Consider the following 20251-nt stretch of genomic DNA (forward strand, 5'->3'; position numbering starts at 1 on the left):
CATCTCAGGGCAGGATTTGAGGAAGTCGTATCCCTGCTGGAGAGCCACATTCAGAGTCTGATCCAGTCCCGGAAAGTATCCTGTCACAAGTGGGGCACTTTCGTGGTTCTTCTGTGGGAGTTTCTGGGTTTGAGAGGATGAGGAAGTGGCTCTGGTTATTTGCTTCTGTACCAGGTCGGGAGGGTAGTTGCGGGATGCGAAAGCTGTTGTCAGGTTGTTGGTGTAATGGTTCAGGGATTCTGGACTGGAGCAGATTCGTTTGCCATGAAGACCTAGGCTGTAGGGAAGGGACCGTTTGATGTGGAATGGGTGGCAGCTGTCATAATGGAGGTACTGTTGCTTGATGGTGGGTTTGATGTGGACGGACGTGTGAAGCTGGCCATTGGACAGGTGGAGGTCAACGTCAAGGAAAGTGGCATGGGATTTGGAGTAGGACCACCATCACTTTCTCGAACGCCTGGAATCCTTACCCAATCTGTTACCCCCAGAAACCATCCTTGTAACCATTGATGCCACTCCCTTATACACAAATATCCCGCACGTCCAGGGCCTCGCTGCGATGGAGCACTTCCTTTCACGCCGATCACCTGCCACCCTACCTAAAACCTCTTTCCTCATTACCTTAGCCAGCTTCATCCTGACCCACAACTTCTTCACTTTTGAAGGCCAGACGTACCAACAATTAAAGGGAACAGCCATGGGTACCAGGATGGCCCCCTCGTGCGCCAACCTATTCATGGGTCGCTTAGAGGAAGCCTTCTTGGTTACCCAAGCCTGCCAACCCAAAGTTTGGTACAGATTTATTGATGACATCTTCATGATCTGGACTCACAGTGAAGAAGAACTCCAGAATTTCCTCTCCAACCTCAACTCCTTTGGTTCCATCAGATTCACCTGGTCCTACTCCAGCTTTCGTAACCAACGGTTGCTTCGTCAGGAAAGAGGGAAGGAGAGGGAAAGACGAAAGGATGTGGGTTTTAAAGGAGAGGGTAAGAAGTCATTCCAATCCCGGGAGCGGAAAGACTTACCATAGGGGGAAAAAAGGATGGGTATACACTCGCACTCGCACACACACACACATCCATCCACACATATACAGACACAAGCAGACATATTAGAAGGCAAAGAGTTTGGGCAGAGATGTCAGTCGAGACGGAAGTGCAGAGGCAAAGAGGTTGTTGAATGACAGGTGAGGTATGAGTGGCGGCAACTTGAAATTAGCGGAGATTGAGGCCTGGTGGATAACGGGAAGAGAGGATATATTGAAGAGCAAGTTCCCATCTCCGGAGTTCGGATAGGTTGGTGTTAGTGGGAAGTATCCAGATAACCCGGATGGTGTAACACTGTGCCAAGATGTGCTGGCTGTGCACCAAGGCATGTTTAGCCACAGGGTGATCCTCATTACCAACAAACACTGTCTGCCTGTGTCCATTCATGTGAATGGACAGTTTGTTGCTGGTCATTCCCACATAGGATGCGAATGCGTCACAGAGTGTGTGTGTGTGTGTGTGTGTGTGTGTGTGTGTTTCTATATATATATACACTCCTGGAAATGGAAAAAAGAACACATTGACACCGGTGTGTCAGGCCCACCATACTTGCTCCGGACACTGCGAGAGGGCTGTACAAGCAATGATCACACGCACGGCACAGTGGACACACCAGGAACCGCGGTGTTGGCCGTCGAATGGCGCTAGCTGCGCAGCATCTGTGCACTGCCGCCGTCAGTGTCAGCCAGTTTGCCGTGGCATACGGAGCTCCATCGCAGTCTTTAACACTGGTAGCATGCTGCGACAGTGTGGACGTGAACCGTATGTGCAGTTGACGGACTTTGAGCGAGGGCGTATAGTGAGCATGCGGGAGGCCGGGTGGACGTACCGCCGAATTGCTCAACACGTGGGGCGTGAGGTCTCCACAGTACATCGATGTTGTCGCCAGTGGTCGGCGGAAGGTGCACGTGCCCGTCGACCTGGGACCGGACCGCAGCAACGCACGGATGCACGCCAAGACCGTAGGATCCTACGCAGTGCCGTAGGGGACCGCACTGCCACTTCCCAGCAAATTAGGGACACTGTTGCTCCTGGGGTATCGGCGAGGACCATTCGCAACCGTCTCCATGAAGCTGGGCTACGGTCCCGCACACCGTTAGGCCGTCTTCCGCTCACGCCCCAACGCCCCAACATCGTGCAGCCCGCCTCCAGTGGTGTCGCGACAGGCGTGAATGGAGGGACGAATGGAGACGTGTCGTCTTCAGCGATGAGAGTCACTTCTGCCTTGGTGCCAATGATGGTCGTATGCGTGTTTGGCGCCGTGCAGGTGAGCGCCACAATCAGGACTGCATACGACCGAGGCACACAGGGCCAACACCCGGCATCATGGTGTGGGGAGCGATCTCCTACACTGGCCGTACACCACTGGTGATCGTCGAGGGGACACTGAATAGTGCACGGTACATCCAAACCGTCATCGAACCCATCGTTCTACCATTCCTAGACCGGCAAGGGAACTTGCTGTTCCAACAGGACAATGCACGTCCGCATGTATCCCGTGCCACCCAACGTGCTCTAGAAGGTGTAAGTCAACTACCCTGGCCAGCAAGATCTCCGGATCTGTCCCCCATTGAGCATGTTTGGGACTGGATGAAGCGTCATCTCACGCGGTCTGCACGTCCAGCACGAACGCTGGTCCAACTGAGGCGCCAGGTGGAAATGGCATGGCAAGCTGTTCCACAGGACTACATCCAGCATCTCTACGATCGTCTCCATGGGAGAATAGCAGCCTGCATTGCTGCGAAAGGTGGATATACACTGTACTAGTGTCGACATTGTGCATGCTCTGTTGCCTGTGTCTATGTGCCTATGGTTCTGTCAGTGTGATCATGTGATGTATCTGACCCCAGGAATGTGTCAATAAAGTTTCCCCTTCCTGGGACAATGAATTCACGGTGTTCTTATTTCAATTTCCAGGATATATATATATAACCTTATATATATATATAACTTGCCAAATGAAAGCGTTGGCATGTTGATAGACACACAAACACCGCTTGTGTCTGTATATGTGTGGATTGATGTGTGTGTGTGTGTGTGTGTGTGTGTGTGTGTGTGTATACCTGTCCTTTTTTCCCCCTAAGGTAAGTCTTTATGCTCCCGGGATTGGAATGACTCCTTACCCCTCCCTTAAAACCCACATCCTTTCGTCTTTCCCTCTCCTTCCCTCTTTCCTGATGAAGGAACCATTGGTTGTGAAAGCTTGAACTTTGTGTGTGTGTTTGTGTGTCTATCAACATGCCAACGCTTTCGTTTGGTAAGTTTGTTTGTGTGTCTATCAACATGCCAACGCTTTTGTTTGGTAAGTTACATCATCTTTGTTTTTAGATATATTTTTCCCACGTGGAATGTTTCCCTCTCAGTAAAATGTATATGTATGAAGTTATGCATGCTAACATCCCTGTACGATTGTGCTCAAAGATACAGGTAGTAATAAAATAAATGATTATGCAGAGAGAGGTACAAAGAATACAGAACAGAAATGTGTATATGTGTGTGTGTGTGTGTGTGTGTGTGTGTGTGTGTGTGTATTAAATATGTGTATTAAATATGACAATACTGCTGCAGAAAATCGAATGACTGATGACTATTTAGGGACTCTCTTCCTCCGGAAAGATGTGTATTTTGACAGTTAATACGGGAGCATGAGATCATTACTTTGAGGTTTCCACCAAAGTATCACATTACCTGAGTTTGGTATGCCATTCCCTATGCTGAGTTAATGAATGAATAACAAAGACAAAAGTGTCTGAGCTGTGTGTGTTATTATTCAAACTTGGAACAATAAATAATTAATTACAGTATGACCCACAGCAAAAGGTTGTTAATTTTCAAAACATGGAACTCCTCTGGTTTGATGGTAGCCCCATAAACATGAAAGCATTATTTACCTCTAGTGTCCTATGTGTCTAATGAGAAAACCAGTCCAATAACAATGGATATTTTGTCTCCTATAATGGCTCAGTTAGGCCAACGTGCTGATATAGCTTTGTCTATTTTGTACAGTTTCGTATACTCTTCCTATGGGAAGCAGTAATCTGGTTTCATTAAAGTTTTATATTAGCAAAATTTCTACCTTCTTTATTTCAGATGATGAAGGACATGGTTGGGTTTATGGGAGGGAAAATTACCTTCATTTAGTGTAAGTAATCAGGCTAATTTTCCTGTACTGAATAATGAGAAAACTTAACTCTGTGTAATGGGTATGGCTAAAAAAGTCTGATCACAGTACAAACATAACTAACTAAATGTAAATGTAAATGTTTCTGCACTCCCACCATTTGTAACACTCCAAACTGTCCTCTCTTGGCACGATGAATCCCATCACATTTTACATTCGTTCTTTCCGAAAATATGCTTTTGCACTATCAAAATTAAGGTCACACATTCTGTTTCTTAAAACCTGCTAGTCCCTCGGAGTAACTCCCACAGGCCTAACATTGAAAGTCCCTGTTCCTGGATGTAATTCTACTCTAAATCCTATTCTGCACCAGGCTCTTTTACAGTTTCAAATACAGCAATCTTTCTCACCTTTTTACAGTTTCAAATACGGTAATCTCTTGCACTTACCTGACTAATCTGTGAGCTATATGCCTCATCTGCCATTTCCACTCCAGCAGACTTCTCTCCTTCCAAAAAAATCCTGCAGTTATGTGCCCCTCATGTTTCCTTGGATGGTATCATCTGCCAAAGTCAACTTCAGACTGCAACAACATGCTACACTTCACCTCAAAAAGCTATCCCACCTTCTCCTAAACTATCTCAACAGTGGTGTTTCCCTTCCTGTCCCTCTGCAAATCCCCAAACAGCTACACCATCAACCACCACTCCTCTCCTACAAACTGATCTTGGCCAACCTCCTTAACATCACAAAGCCTTCACCACCGCCTCCCAGACCAGTAATAACTCATAATCACAAGAACCAGCCACAACAGTACACTGTTTTCAACCTCTTGTCTAAAACACTCACCCCTCCTGAATTATCTGTATTATCCAACTTCTCACCCCACCCAAACCAGGCACCCCTACCTTTTATATTCTTCCTAAGATCCACAAACCCACTCATCCTGGCCTTCCCATAGTTGCTGGCTTCAAAGCACCCATTGAACATATATCTACCTTAGTTGATCCACACCTGCAACCCACAGTACAAAGTTTCCCTTCTATATTACAGATACCAACCATTTCCTAGATCCGACTGAAATCTGTGCCTGTTCCATTCCCACCAAACACCTTGTTTGTCACCATTGATGCCATCTCCCTCTATACCAACATCCCCCACATACATGGTCTGCCTGCTGCTGAACATTTCTTCAGTCAATGTCCACTTGATTCCAAACATATGACATCCTTCTTGCTCACCTTAATCAACTATATAGTTACCAACAATTACTTTGTCTTTGAGGGGCATACATACAAACAGATCAGGGGAACGGCCATGGGAACCAGAATGGTTCCTTCCTATACCAACCTTTTCACAGATCACTTGGAGGGAGCTTTCCTGGGATCCCTAACCCTTCATTTCCTCATTTGTGTTAGATACATTGACGACATCTTTGCTATATGGACTGATGGTGAGGCTGGCCTGTCAAAATTCCTGGAGTCTCTAAATACTTTCTCCTAATTAAATTTCACATGGTCCTATTCCAAATCCCATGCCACTTCTCTTGACGTTGATCTCATCCTCACAGAAGGCCAGCTACACACTTCAGTCCACATTAAACCTACTAACAAACAGTACTTACATTTTGACAGTTGCCATCCTTTCCACGTCAAATGTTCCCTCCCACACAGCATTGGCATTCGAGGCAGATGTATTTGTCTGGATGCAGACTCTTTACAGCAATACACACCCTTCTCAACTCAGCCTTCACTGGACGTAATTACCCCAACAGCTGAGTTCAAAAGCAGATTTCCCAAGCCATCACATCCAATCCTGGTACTGCTGATCCCTCCCAAAAACAATTTCGGAGCACACCACCGATCACTCAGCATTATCCTGGTTTGGAATATATTAACCAGCTACTTCGACAAGGCCATGACTTCCTAAAATAATTCCCTGAAATGAGATCCATTCTGTCTGAGACATTGCCCACCGCACCTACAATAGCTTTTTGTTGCTCTCCCAATCTCCACAATATCCTTGTCAGACCCTATGCTCCTACCCCTGTGACCGTCCCCACTGCAAGACTTGCCTTATGCACCCTCCTGTTCTAGCCCTGTAACTGGCAAAAGATATACTATCAAAGGGAGAGCCAACTGTAAAACAACACATCGTATACCAGCTGTTATATAAACACTTTTCGGACTTTTACCACCCAGTTATCAGTCAGGATGAATGGATGCAGGAAGAGGATTTATACTGGCAACAAACAATGTCCTGATGTAAAGCATACTATACGACTTGACGGTAACGACCTTGGTGGCTGTTTCCCCCATATGCGCCATCTGGATTCTTCCGCCAGACACCAGTTTCTCAGAATTCCGCAGGTGGGAACTGGCACTACAATACAGCCTTGGTTCTCACCATCTACCTGCCCTTAATTTATGTTAATTCCTTCTGTCTCAGCATTTCTTCACAGTAACTACTCCTTTCTTCAGTACATTTTAGTTTTCTACATCTGTCATTTCCTGATCTGTCTATTTTTTATCATCCCTCTCTTACCTTTGTTACGTACAATGCGCTTAGCTTTTCACTCTTATTAACTCATGCACAATGTTTTAGTAGTAATATCTGTCCTGCTTATTACCCTGTCTTCCATCTTCAAGCTCTCAGGTTTTCAAATCTCATCCAGTGCAGTCCTCAAAGTCCTCAACAATCAGTCTTTCCTTCTCATCCCGTCTGGTAAATCTCTGCTGACCCAGCGTTCTGAACATACCCCTTCTTCCAAACCTCTTAAGTCCTTTTCCTTCACCCCACTTCCTTCCCTTTCGGCTCTTCTGCCAGGAGGAGGAGCCACTGGCTCCGAAAGCTTATAAAAGGAAAACCTTTTAGTGTGGGTGTTCTCCTGCCACAGTTTGGTGAGTAGATTTATATTGTCAATAATTGATTATTTTAATTAACTAAATGGGAGGAATTCTTTTCATGGTACTACTCTCTCCACATGTTGTCTATAGCAGGGTGTCAATTTTCCAAGGCTGTGGAGGCAAAGCCAAGGAGTGACCGTTCTGTAGAATTGCGAACAACTTCATTCTCTAGTCATCTCCCAGGAAGGGATCCTTTGGGTGGGGGGTCAGATGGGTATATGTCATGGGGTCTGTCTTCTTTTCTTCTTTGGTTCCAACATTCCTAGTCCTCTCTTTTCTTTCTCCAATTGGAGTACAATGTCTATCCTCTCTCTTTCCACAAGCAGTAGTTTCCATTGCGGGAACCCTTCTCCTATCCATTTCAGTAAAACCCATTTTACGAGACTGCCAGACAGGTAAAAAACAAGCGACTTCTGGACATAGTTAAGAAATAGCGGAAATAATAAATTAGATTGGTATTCCCTTGACATTACATTAGTCATAAGGAGCCATTGAAAACTCATCCTAAAGAATTAAAGTATTGATGATTATAAAACCAGATATGACTTTTATCAGCATCCTTTGTGGCTGATATACACATACGAGGGTGGTTTGAAAAGTTCTCGGAAGCACCATGAGACATCAGTGGTAGCACAAAGAGTTGTTCACGTGATATTCATTGGACTGTTGCCTGTAAACACATGCCATGTCACGGCTCTTGGAAGAGAGCTGTGGCAGTAACATGGCTCTGTTGTTCCCACATAATGATTTCCGAAGATGGAAAACAAATCGAGATTCGAGCAGTGATTAATTACTTTGTAAAGAAGGGTATTAAATCAAAGGACACTCATGCCGATTTCCATTAAACACTGGGGGACTCTACTCTTTCAACTGTTGCCAAGTGGACAAATGCATTTAAATTTGGTCGGGAGAGCTTTGATGATGAACTGCGCGGTGGTCAGCCTAAATGTGTCACTACTCTAGAAATCACTGCAAAAGTGCACAAATTGGTCATGGGGGATTGCTGATTGAAAGTGGGTGAAATTGCTCACACTTGCCTGATGTCATCTGAAAGGGCATATCACATTTTAACTGGAGAATTAGAAATAAAAAGAATTATCTGCAAGATAGATGCCATGACTCTTGACTCTGGCTCAAAAACACACAAGAATGGACATATCAGAACAATGTTTGACCCCAGAATGAGATTTTCACTCTGCAGCGGAGTGTGCTGATATGAAACTTCCTGGCAGATTAAAACTGTGTGCCAGACCGAGACTCGAACTCGGGACCTTTGCCTTTCACGGGCAAGTGCTCAACCAACTAAGCTACCCAAGCACGACTCACGCCCCATCCTCACAGCTTCACTTCTGCCAGTACCTCGTCTCCTACCATCCAAACTTTACAGAAGCTCTCCTGTGAGACGAGGTAATGGCAGAAGTGAAGCTGTGAGGACGGGGCGTGATTCGTGCTTGGGTAGCTCAGTTGGTAGAGCACCTGCCCGTGAAAGGCAAAGGTCCCGAGTTCGAGTCTCGGTCCGGCACACAGTTTTAATCTGCCAGGAAGTTTCAATGTTTGACCCGTTTTAGGAGAAACGAACAAGATTTTTTGGGCCGGTTTGTGACCACAGATGAAACTTGGGTGCTCTACTATACCCCAGAGTCAAAAAAACTAAGCAGTGGAAACATGATGATTCTCTGCCACCAAAGAAAGCAAAGACAATTCCTTCGGTGGGAAAGGTCATGGCATCAGTGTTCTGGGATGCAAGGGGATTCCGTTTGTAGATTATCTCCCCACTGGGCAAATAATTACTGGAGAATACTATGCAAACCTCCTGGACAAACTCTAACAAAAGATAAGCGAAAAAAGGCCATATTTAGTAAGAAAGAAAGTCATCCTGCATCAAGATAATGCGCACCCGCACACATGTGCCATCACCATGGAAAAATTACACGAACTAAGGTATGAATTGTTGCGACACCCACCTTATTCACCTTATATGGTTCTGTCAGACTTTCATCTCTTCCCAAAACTGAAAATTTTTCTTGGTGGATGAAGATTCACTTCAAATAAAAAATTGATAACCAGAGTCGACAACTATTTTGCAGGCCTGGAGGAAATTCATTTTCAAGATGTGATCAATGCACTGGAACATCGTTGGACCAAGTGCGTTAATCTACAAGGAGACTACATTGAAAAATAAAAAAAAGTTTCATTGATGTAAGCACTTTTTTCTATTCCGTTCCCTCATATAAAGAGTATACACATATAAAAGAATGAGAGATAATGTAAAACTGGTTGGCAATCACAATTTGTCACATATATAAGATATTTGGAGGATTCATATTCATATTAAATGAATGATTACTTTCTTGAAAAATCCATATGTTGAAAATATGAATGGTACAAAGGTGTATTGATTAGAAATTAGTGATTACTAGTTATTTGGGGTTAGTCCCCTTATAACAATTAATCAATACTATGGTTATTTCACTCATAGGGAGTTAAGATGGAATCATATAAATTGGGTTGTTATTCCCATAACTGGAAAAGATAAATCTGGTATAGGGTATGATTGTAATTCCTTTCAATGTACATTCAGTGTTAGCATTATCGCCCATGTGTTTACATTTCACAGTAGTAACAATATTGTTTGCCTAAGGGGAGGAATGTGTAGTATAACATAACACTGTGGTGAAGCAATGTGTTGTACAGCATTTACCAAACCAACAAATGATGTCTCTGAAAAGTTTTATTTAAGTAATGGGTCTTATAGTATGATGTTCAGAAGTTTGTTTTCTTTCTGTGCTTATAAACTGTAGTTAAATGTAGGCAGCATATCTGCAAGCCAGGATGACAGCAGAAATCTTACTATGCTTCATGGTACTTGCTGCAGTCATATTTTACTCCATGTTGTCAGCTGTTGCCTGGGAGATATAGTGCACGCCATGGAAGAAGAGCTGCTATGCCAATCAGAATGATGTCGCAACAACAGCTGAAGAGCTTTTAATTGTCATTCTAGAGGAATGAACATAATTACAATCAGATGAAATGGCACTGAGCAAATGTATTGATACGGCTTTTTTTGTTTGTTTGTCAAGAAGTACTGTGTGAGGTGTTCGATTATTGTAATGAAGCAACCAATTTATTGATATTAATGAAGAAGGCCTCTACATCACTTTTGGAAAGTTAAGATTGTTGAGAGACCTTTTTTAGGTTCCAGTGCAGAAGAATTTGCAGACGAAGATGAAGTCTACACTAACAAACACATACATGGTTGTTCAGACTTAGCAATTTAAATATAGCAAACCTGAATTATTAATTAACAGTGACCTGAAATTTATTCATGAGTAAAGCAAACCACATACCTACGAAACACCTCAGAGGATGTAGATTTGGAGTCAGCTGAGCAGTGGGAATGATAGTGTTCAAAGCGGCAAGGCAATGCGCACTGAGGATGTTACTGCAGAGGGACAAGCAGTGCACTGGGTGGTAAAGAAGCAGGAACTGTGGAAAAGGAGATGGAGGAAATGGTTGGGGTCTTTTACATAGAAAGAGAGTTTACAGATATTAAGCTGAAAGTGTTGGTTGACAAGGGCCGAGATTCTCTCTGTGGGGGCATGGTAACCATGCACAATGGAGTGTCATGGGTAGTTGGGCTTATGATCTTTAGGTAGCAGAACAACAAGGTGGGGATGAGGAGGGAGACAGACACATGGAAGAGGTTCTGAGGTGGCCCTAAGGATTTAAGAAGTGACTGGAGATTCTGCTGGATTCCTGGAGTGGGGTCACTGTGGCAGGGCTTGTAACAGCACATATCTGACAGGTAGTGGAGTCCTTCCGCCAGGTAATCCCTGCAGTTCATAACCACAGCAATGTTGCTATTGTTGGCGAGTAGGATTATAAGGTCAGGCTAAGTTTTTAGGTTGTGGATTGCCATTCTTTCTGTGTATGTGAGGTTGGTTTCAATACTGAGAGATTTGGGGAATGATAGGGACACAATGTTCGAGGTTCAGAAAGTCTAGAGAATTAATAAGGTATGATTTGGGTGCAGTGGAGTAGGCGTAAACAGAGTCAGGCAAGGTTCATTAGTGGTTTTGGACTGAATCTCATTGGTAGGGTTATTGCTGAAAAAGTGTTTTCACTGTAGCAACTGGAAGGGGGAGAGGTGGGTTTTAACAAGCCCAGTGCGAATGAATGTGGGAATATGGCAAAAGAGAAGATTTTGTAAGGGACTGACACTTTTGTGGGCGTGAGGATTTTGGAGGTGCTTGACTTTTGTGGGTCTGTTTAGGCTTTGTGTTCTACAGGGTGAAGGGAAGGAGTTTTCGAGGGAGTGGTTAATGTAGCAGATCTGAATGGCTGGATTTAGCATTTATGAAGAGATGTGAGGGAAGTTTGATGGCAGATAGTGGTAGTCCAAGGTGGAAGTGTGAGGTAAAGAGATTGGATAGTTTCATGCTGGTAGATGGGATGTAGGAATTTGGGACTGCAGATAAAGAGAATTTTACAGATGGAGAGAAGGGAGCGCAACAAGATTTGAGTCTGACTGACAAGGTTTTGCAGGACTAGGTCGGTGAGGGCTTTAGACTGACAGAATGTGAACAGGTAAACGCCATTGTGGAAGGAGGGGTTGCAGCCAGATATGGGTAATTTGATGGTCAGGGCATTCGGGAGGATTCCATGACCTAGGCAACAATACAGGGACAGCATGTGCGAGTAGGATCTGGCTAGGGGTATGTGATTTTTTCTGTATTGGCACAGATAGAAGGAGCAATGATTCCTAAAGGAAGATAAAAGAAATGTAAAAATACACAAAATTATGTAAAATTATGTGGGAACATCACAAAAGGACAGAACTGAAGCTCAGTGAAAAAAGATGAAACCTGAGTACATAGGGCCTTTAGCGAAAAATGAAAACTAAATAAAATCAATGTGAAAATGGGATGAGATCAAAGTGAAAAAATAAATAAAAAGAGGATAACAAAGTGGGATTCAGGTTGGTTGGTGGATATGTGTGAAGAGGGAAGCAGCAGATGTAACTGGATTAGGAGAGGTCACTAATGTGTGTGGCTGAGTAAGCGAAGAGGGGTTACGGGTACGGGGTGCAACGAAGTACATGTGGCACAGAAAGGTACTGCAAAACATGCGAAAATATACTACGATGAAGGGAGGTTGTGTGACTGATTTCAAGGTCTAGTAATAATTATATGAGCAGGAAGGATGTGGGACACGACACACTGCCGCAACAATCTGCACAGTCATTTGGACACTGAGTAATGTAATGAGATAGATAATAGTACAAAAGGGAAACAAAACTGAATTGTGGGATGAAAGGGAAGCAGTTATATAAAATCAAACAATGGAAAGTCCAAGACGAAATAAGAACAATAAAGAAAGGACAGATGGCTACTCACCACATAGATCAGGCACTGAGTTGCATACAGGCACAATGGAAATACTACTGAAAATGTATAAGACTTTGAATAACATACTTCACCAGTAGTAGAACTCACAACATTTGTCACTATAGATGCAATGCCATAGAAGGCTAGTCTGTCTGGAAGGGACTTCTTGGTGTGGAATGGGCAGCAGCTGATGGAACAGAGGTATTGCTGGTAGTGATAGGTTTGATGTGGATGGTGGTACCAATGTTGCCACCCTTGAGGTGGAGGTCAACATCGAGGAAGGTGGCCTGTTAGGCTGAGGATCAGGTGAAATGAATGGAGGAGAAAGTGCTGACATTCTGGATGAATGTAGATAGGGTATTCTCACCCACTTTCCAGCTCACAAAGATGTTATCAATGAACTGGAACCAGATGATGGGTTTGGGATTCTGGATGGCTTGAATGGATTCCTCTAGATGGTTGTTGCGTATGTTTGCATTGGATGGTCTCATGCTGATGCCCATTGCGGTACCACAGATTTGTTTGTGGGTAATGTCATCATTGGAAAAGTAATTATGTGCGAGGGTGTAGCTGGTCACAGTAATAAGTAAGGTGGTTGTAAATTTAGAGTCAGTTGGTAATTGAGAAAGGTAGTATTCAATAGTGGCCTTGGCTGTGATGAGCAGAGTGCCAGGAAGTAATCGAAGAGTAATTGTGGGGAGTTGGTGGAGGAGATAATTAGCATTTTTTATATTGGAGGTTATGTTACAGGTAAAAGGCTGAAGGTGTGGTCAGCAGGGACAGGATTCTCTCTGTGGTGGCAGGATAGCCTGGATAACGCAGGGGCATCCTGGGTGATTGGGATTATGAACTTTAAGAAGGATACAGAAGGTAGGAGTGTGGTGACAGGTTCTGGGATGGAAGGGATAGGAGATCCTGCTGGATTTCTCGAATGCAGACACTGTGGAAGAATTTGTAGCTGGAGGTGTGTAACAGCTGCCAGAGACCATCCATGAGGTAATCTGTGCTGTTTATCACCACAGTGGTGGAGCCTTTGTTAGCAGGTAGGATTATAAGGTCAGGATCACTTCTTATGTGGTAGACTACACAGGTGGGAACTCTCACTTCCACACATCCTTCACTTCAGTATCCCCCCTGGCCTCAATCTTCACTAGTCCCTGTTCGCCACCTACTTACTCCCTTCCCTGTTCCCATTGCAGAACACACCAGCATTCTATCCCACCAGTGCACCCACAAGACCTTTCCTCATCCTACTTTCCCTTCCTCATCTCTATTTCCCCCTCCAGCACAGCTTTCTGATGCTGCGTTTAGCAGCTCAAACATGTCCAACCATATCTCTGCATGCTTCCACAAGCAGCACTAACATCTGCCCCCACCCCTACCCTCCAACCCCCATTGCCCACCCCATGCTGCCTCCTTACTACCCATTACCCACCCTAGCAAATTTCTGCTCACATCAGACACAGTCAGGCGTTATTGGATGGAGACAATAGCCATGTGTTTGTGTGAGAGTTCGTCGCCTGAGAAAAGACTTTGTCCATGAGCTTACATATTTCCAGTATTCTTTTTACTGTGCTTATCTGCAGCTCATCTCCTGTACAAGGTGAGTAGCAATTATCCTTTTCATATTGTTGTTGTTCCATCTTGGAACTTTTTGTTATTCAAAAGACTTTGTCCAATACCTTAATAACATCCAACAGTCTTCTTTTAAATGTGCTCTTCTGCAGCTCAATGCCTCCTCTATGTGCTGAGTAGCAATCTATTCTAATTCATATAGCTGAAAGTACAGTTCTGCATTACACTATCATTCACTAGATAAAACATGAAGTACACTATTAAAGACATTCCCATGTCATAACTCTTTGTTTTAATACTGCAAATTTACATCCAGTGAAAAAGCTTTCTGTGTATGATAACACATTCCTTAAAATGGATTCACTTAATGCAGTACTGTACATAGGGTGTATACAGCCCTTCACATAGAAGTGCATTTTATTGAAGTCTAGCATTAACTGCTCAAAGGTACTCATTGAATTTTGGGTACACAATCTGCAAATTTTACTGTAATACTATAAAGTAAGGCCAGATTATAATTACTGTGAAAAATCTGGATCAAGATTTGTTTGCTTCATGGTCATGGCTGTGCATCTACTAAACACTATGAGTGCTCATGACATCCAGAAATTCTATGACTGATAAAGTTGTAGCAAAAATTTCTAAAGCTGTTTTCAACAATTGCCAAATGAACGCATGCGAGCATGGTGACACTGCAAAAACAGGACATGTCCACCTCATATTACACCATGTTTTGAGCACAATAGAGATGGTTTGAGTCCCCACCAAAACAAATTGAGTAAAAAATACTTGAGAGTTAAAATGCAAGTTCATTAATTTTTTTCTGAGACTTCTTGACAGTAGATGAAACACATGTACAAACCATGGGTGACAGAAGATGAAATACCACCATAGCATGTAAAAATTGTTTGATCTGCACAAAAGTCATGACTGCCATTTTATGGTGTTTTTAGAGTGCCTGATGTTCACAGACTATCTTCACAAAAGTACCACCATCACTAGGGAGTATTAAGATTCGCTTTTAGACCAACAAAATGATGCTATGAGGGTCACACCAAAAGAAACGCACAATTTTTTGTTAAACATCCAAATTATTTTCCTTATCTTTGATATTTTTACAGTATGTTGATGCATTCTTAAGAGATAAAAATGCCATTTTTTCACATAATCTCTGCTGAATATGCTGCGTATTTTCAGGAGTCTGTGCAGTGCTTGGTCTGCCGCTGTGTAGTAGATTCTGAGTATTAGTGTGATCACTTTCACCACATAATCTTCTTGCCTAATGTCAAACTATCTTGTGATCAACAGTGTCATCCCCACAAACTTCTTCAATCCCTGGAGAATGTTCCTCACTGTCTCATTCCACAAGAAAGGAACTCTATAACAGCACGTTGCTTCAGACAAACATCAAATGCAATAAGCTATCTTGCAGAGGTGGTATGACAGCACGATTTGTGGAAACAGATTGAATGAAATTTGGATACAAGCAGAAAAATATTTTTATGACCTCTGTGAAATGAAAAGATGTAAAAGAAAAGTTGGAGTTTGGGGAGGAAAAAAAAAGAAAAAAAAATGTTGTGTATTTCTTTTGGAGTGATCCTCACATTTAGGCTAAGAGAACACATTTCAAAGAGAAGATACTCTACTTCCATCACTGAAATGCTCCATCATACACATTTTAGTTTATCACTGTACAATTGCATTATCTTCACTTCAAAGTGAAGTTCTTAGATGCTGTATTCACTATGTTTGTTCATGGTATTTACTTTTTATTTCTGAGACTAAGTAAAGAATTGGGTGTACAAAGAGCCATATCAAATGATAAAATTGAAACAGATACTTTTTTGTAGCTATAATGAAATAGTACAGAGAATTTCATTCGATTAAATGCAAATTGCAAATTTATATTTTAACCTAATACTTCTTGTTGAGTTTCAGTACATGCACAACCACGCAGCCAATATATTAATGTGTAATATAAACAGTCATCTAATTACAGCTTACCATGTTTAGCTTCCATATCCATAATCATTGATGAGAGCTCTTTTTCCCTTCCACCTGACTGTTTACTTGGAGAGGATCTAATACCAGCATCTCTTGTAGCACTTTCTTTAGCCATTTTTGCTAGGTTAAGCTGAAAGAATAACAAAATCTCTCACATATCATCATAATACAAGATATTGGTTATATGAGACTTGTAATGATTTCTAGAATTTCTATCACTGTTCTAAGAACCAACTATAAACATAAAATGTTTACCATTTAGCCAAGTCTAACAATGTTTGCATGAACTTTCATATTCCTCTTTCGACACCTGTGAAAGTATGTTCTTTCACATGATTCTCTAGCACTTGCTACTGTTCAGTTTCTTTCTTTCACTTTGCTTTCCCATCTTCATTGAACACTCATTTCCAAAACTGGAATTCTCTTCCCATACAACTCAACAATTGGCTTGGAAAATAACTGTTTATCTGCATCTCATTATAGTGAAACTAACGTTGCCTTCCCAGCCCTATAAAATCAGTACACAAATGACTTAATAATGCTTCAAGAATCCTCCCTCACAAATGGTTTCAGAAATTTGAAATATAAATTTGTGTGACAGGATTGCTGTCTTCCTTAAAGCATAACTCTTGAACATATGTATGTGTGACACTTCTCATTCACTGCAATTATAAGACATAACTGCTGACATAGAGCACATTTTCTGAGTCTACTTGATATTATATCAAAAAAATTAGTGCATTTCTTGAAACAAACTGTGCAGGGAACAAAAACTATGAATAGAAATTGCAAATTTATATTTTAATAGCATGGACTAAGAGTAAACAAAAACTATTTGCATTATCACTGTTTTACTAACATTTATTCTGTATCTTTATCCCTTTTATCACGATAAGGTCCTCTGCCCATCCCCCACCCCCACCCATCTATTGCCCCATTCCTGCACTGTGGTTCATGGCGACAGTTACGTGCTTGAGAATTGTGCAATTAAAAATGCCCAAGCTCTTGAACGAATAATATTTCAGACAAAACTGACTGAAAACTACATGGAAAAGGGCATTTGTTTTCACAGGTTGTCATTAACCATATAAAGCCTGATGCAGCTTATCACAGACATGTTTACTTTCAATACAGATAACAATCTCACAAAAACTTCTGGTATGATCCCTGAAACTTATCAATATCTTGAATGCACCCTTGTCCCTTCCAAGTCTGTTACTTTCTTGCATTTTTGTACAGATCTGATTATCTTTCTTAAATGAACTACAAATAATTATGGAAATCTCTGAACCTCTCCATTCTAAACCCCGTGTCCCTGACTGCTTTCTAAAATGTGCAGCTGATGGTAACAGATTAGGAGTGATTTGAATTGATCTGTAGATAGAAGTGCAGAGATTTTTGAAAAATCTTTAAATTCACAGACACTCAGGACCTAGTATTGACATGGCACACACAGTAAGGAAACGGAGCAGGTTGCCATACTAGATGATTTTCTTCGGTGAAGTTAAATGTCTTTTGTTGTGTCAAAAGTAGAACCAACTGATCCAAATGCTCTCTCTCTCTCTCTCTCTCTCTCTCTCTCTCTCTCTCTCTGTGTGTGTGTGTGTGTGTGTGTGTGTGTGTGAGAGAGAGAGAGAGAGAGAGAGAGAGAGAGAGAGAGAGAGAGAGAGAGAGAGATTGCTTGAAAGTAATGTAGGTAATTATGAGAAAGTTAATTAGTGATCTGAAGGAAAAATGGAAACATTTCAAGACAGCTGCTGCCACCTATATCAATGAGGTATCAAAAAGTTCATATTTTAAGGACCTAATTGTTTTGCACATGAAAATTTGCACTAATGTGACATTTAACTGTCAAACCGCTTTCCTCAAACTGAATATTAAATTCATCTAAAAACAAAGATGATGTGACTTACCAAACGAAAGTGCTGGCAGGTCGATAGACACACAAACAAACACAAACATACACGCACAATTCAAGCTTTCGCAACCAACGGTTGCGTCATCAGGAAAGAGGGAAGGAGAGGGAAAGATGAAAGGATGTGGGTTTTAAGGGAGAGGGTAAGGAGTCATTCCAATCCCGGGAGCGGAAAGACTTACCTTAGGGGGAAAAAAGGACAGGTATACACTCGCACACACACAGATATCCATCCGCACATACACAGACACAAGCGGATGGAGCATGGAGGAGCATGGAACAGTAGCGTGACAATTTTTTGCAGGCAATGACACTTTCTCGACAAAGTCTTGCCGTGCTTGTGATCACCAAATATTTTGACATCTTTTCATATTGGGTGCAGATTTCAAAAGGATCTGTAATATGTTAAAAGATAAGTTCACTCTTGATGATGTGCTCTATGGCAAAGTTATGTCTGAAGTTGATTTGAAATTGGAGAGCGTGAAGCAATTGCTTCACATCTATCCAACAAATGTACAGTTCTTTGCCTGGAACTGAGGCTTGTAAAAGTTTATAAAGTTTGGGCCATCGACACATACTCGGAAATGTCAGAGGATGCAGAAAAGTCAGCACTGAAAGGGCATTGAAACAAAACGTCAGTGATTGTGGTGGAGTTGCTGATGAAATCAGTATTGCAGTAGCCCACAAGACAACGTAACTTGAGTGCAGTAAGCACTCAAATTATGTTGAGGGTAACATTTCAGTTAGTGCCGATTTCACCATTGGCACAGTGAGTGAAACTGTTGAGATGGTAACCACCGGAAGTTCTCATTTGCTTTGTTGTTTATCTCAACATTTCAACTAAAGATAAACATTTTTATGCTATTCAACCAATACCAGTTGATTATGATGGCAAATTAAGTATGACAATCCAGTGACTTCAGCTGCTTTTGACAATGAGCTGGGCGATAACTGCTTGCCTCTGACATTGAGCCAGGCAACAGCTGTTCACAAGTCATAAGGGCTTACTTTGCCCTCAGGTGTTGTCTACTTGGGCAGACAAGTATTTGTTACTGGTGAAGTCCATGTGCTGTGCGAAGATTTTGATCTTTGGACTCTTTTTTCTTCTTTTTTTTTCTTTATACTGACGAAGACCAACTGTTATATGGCTGCATCTCACCGCATCGTCAAAGAGTATACGTGTTTGAGTGGCCTTCCACTGTTTGATGCAGAGCTTGAACACAAAATGATTTTTGGAAGGGACGTGAGGGTATTTCTTTTAAAAATAGCAGACTAAGTTAGTTTAACTGCTAGCAAGCCCAAGGCAAGGAATTTCTAATTTTGTATTACACTGTTTAATTTTCTGAAAATTGAAAAATTTATTATCTTCAATTGCAATTTTATGTAACTCTTAAACAATAGAAAGGGGTGTGGGAGAGGGGGGGGGGGGGGGGGGGGGAGAGAAAGAATAAGAGAGGTGTGTGGCTTAGCAGCACACACTGTTCTATAGAAATCTTATGATTGCTAGTAGCTGTATCCAGACAGTCAGTCATGGCTTCACTCTGACAGATGTTACTTGCATGAGACAGCCTGAGGTTTCAGCTGAGATGTGTCACTTCCTTACAGACAATGCATTATTAAGTACATATTACAAAGCAAAATGATACTTTTACCAAATACCAAATGGGATAAAACTTTGTACAACAGTGTGATATGTCAATAGCTGATCCTTGTATCTACAGTACTTTTAGAGATACTCAAAAGCACATAAAATACTAGGCATGGCCTTCACCTCAACAGGAAGGGGAAGGGTAAATTGGCTGGGGAAATAGCAGGAAAGTTAAAGGGGGGAGGCACTGTCATGAGTGGTAAAATACCAGTGGTTATAGGATTCAGAAAAGACCCTTTTTTAGGGTAGGGAGGACAGAAAGAAAACAAATTTTAAGAGAGGTTAGAACTGAGACAAACCTTCAGTTTGAGAAAGAAATCAAAAAACATAATTCCAGCTTATTACATCAACATAAACAGCCATTGGTTAAGAATTTTCAACTGTCAGCAGATATTTTAACTCCATCCAATTTTAAGTCAGTCAATGTGAAATGTCAGCTATCTTTATTGCATCAAAATATTCGAGGACTGAGAAATAAAATTAATGAATTAACTATCTGTATAGATGAATTAGAGTCTTCAAACCCAGCTGACATAATCTGCCTCTCTGAACATCATGTGACCACTGGTATAGAACTTTTAAGTGTTACAGGGTTTAGGTTAGCATCTCACTATTGTAGATCAGAAATGGAGAAAGGAGGAGTTGC

At 42.0% G+C, this 20251-nt stretch overlaps 1 protein-coding gene across 7 annotated transcripts in view; it reads right to left on the minus strand.

The window, feature by feature from the left end:
• The window catches only part of LOC124594806 (serologically defined colon cancer antigen 8 homolog), a 232612-nt gene that overhangs the window by 114589 nt on the left and 97772 nt on the right, over positions 1-20251 (minus strand). For all 7 annotated transcript variants that reach the window (XR_006978156.1, XM_047133238.1, XM_047133239.1 and 4 more), the window contains exon 9: positions 16043-16172. Coding sequence is in view for 6 of the 7 variants with exons in the window: in XM_047133238.1 (XP_046989194.1) it covers positions 16043-16172 (130 nt within the window). In the remaining variant the exon portion in view is untranslated. The remainder of the gene's footprint in view (positions 1-16042; positions 16173-20251) is intronic.

The sequence above is a fragment of the Schistocerca americana genome, chromosome 2, assembly GCF_021461395.2.
Source record: "Schistocerca americana isolate TAMUIC-IGC-003095 chromosome 2, iqSchAmer2.1, whole genome shotgun sequence".
Taxonomy (NCBI): domain Eukaryota; kingdom Metazoa; phylum Arthropoda; class Insecta; order Orthoptera; family Acrididae; genus Schistocerca; species Schistocerca americana.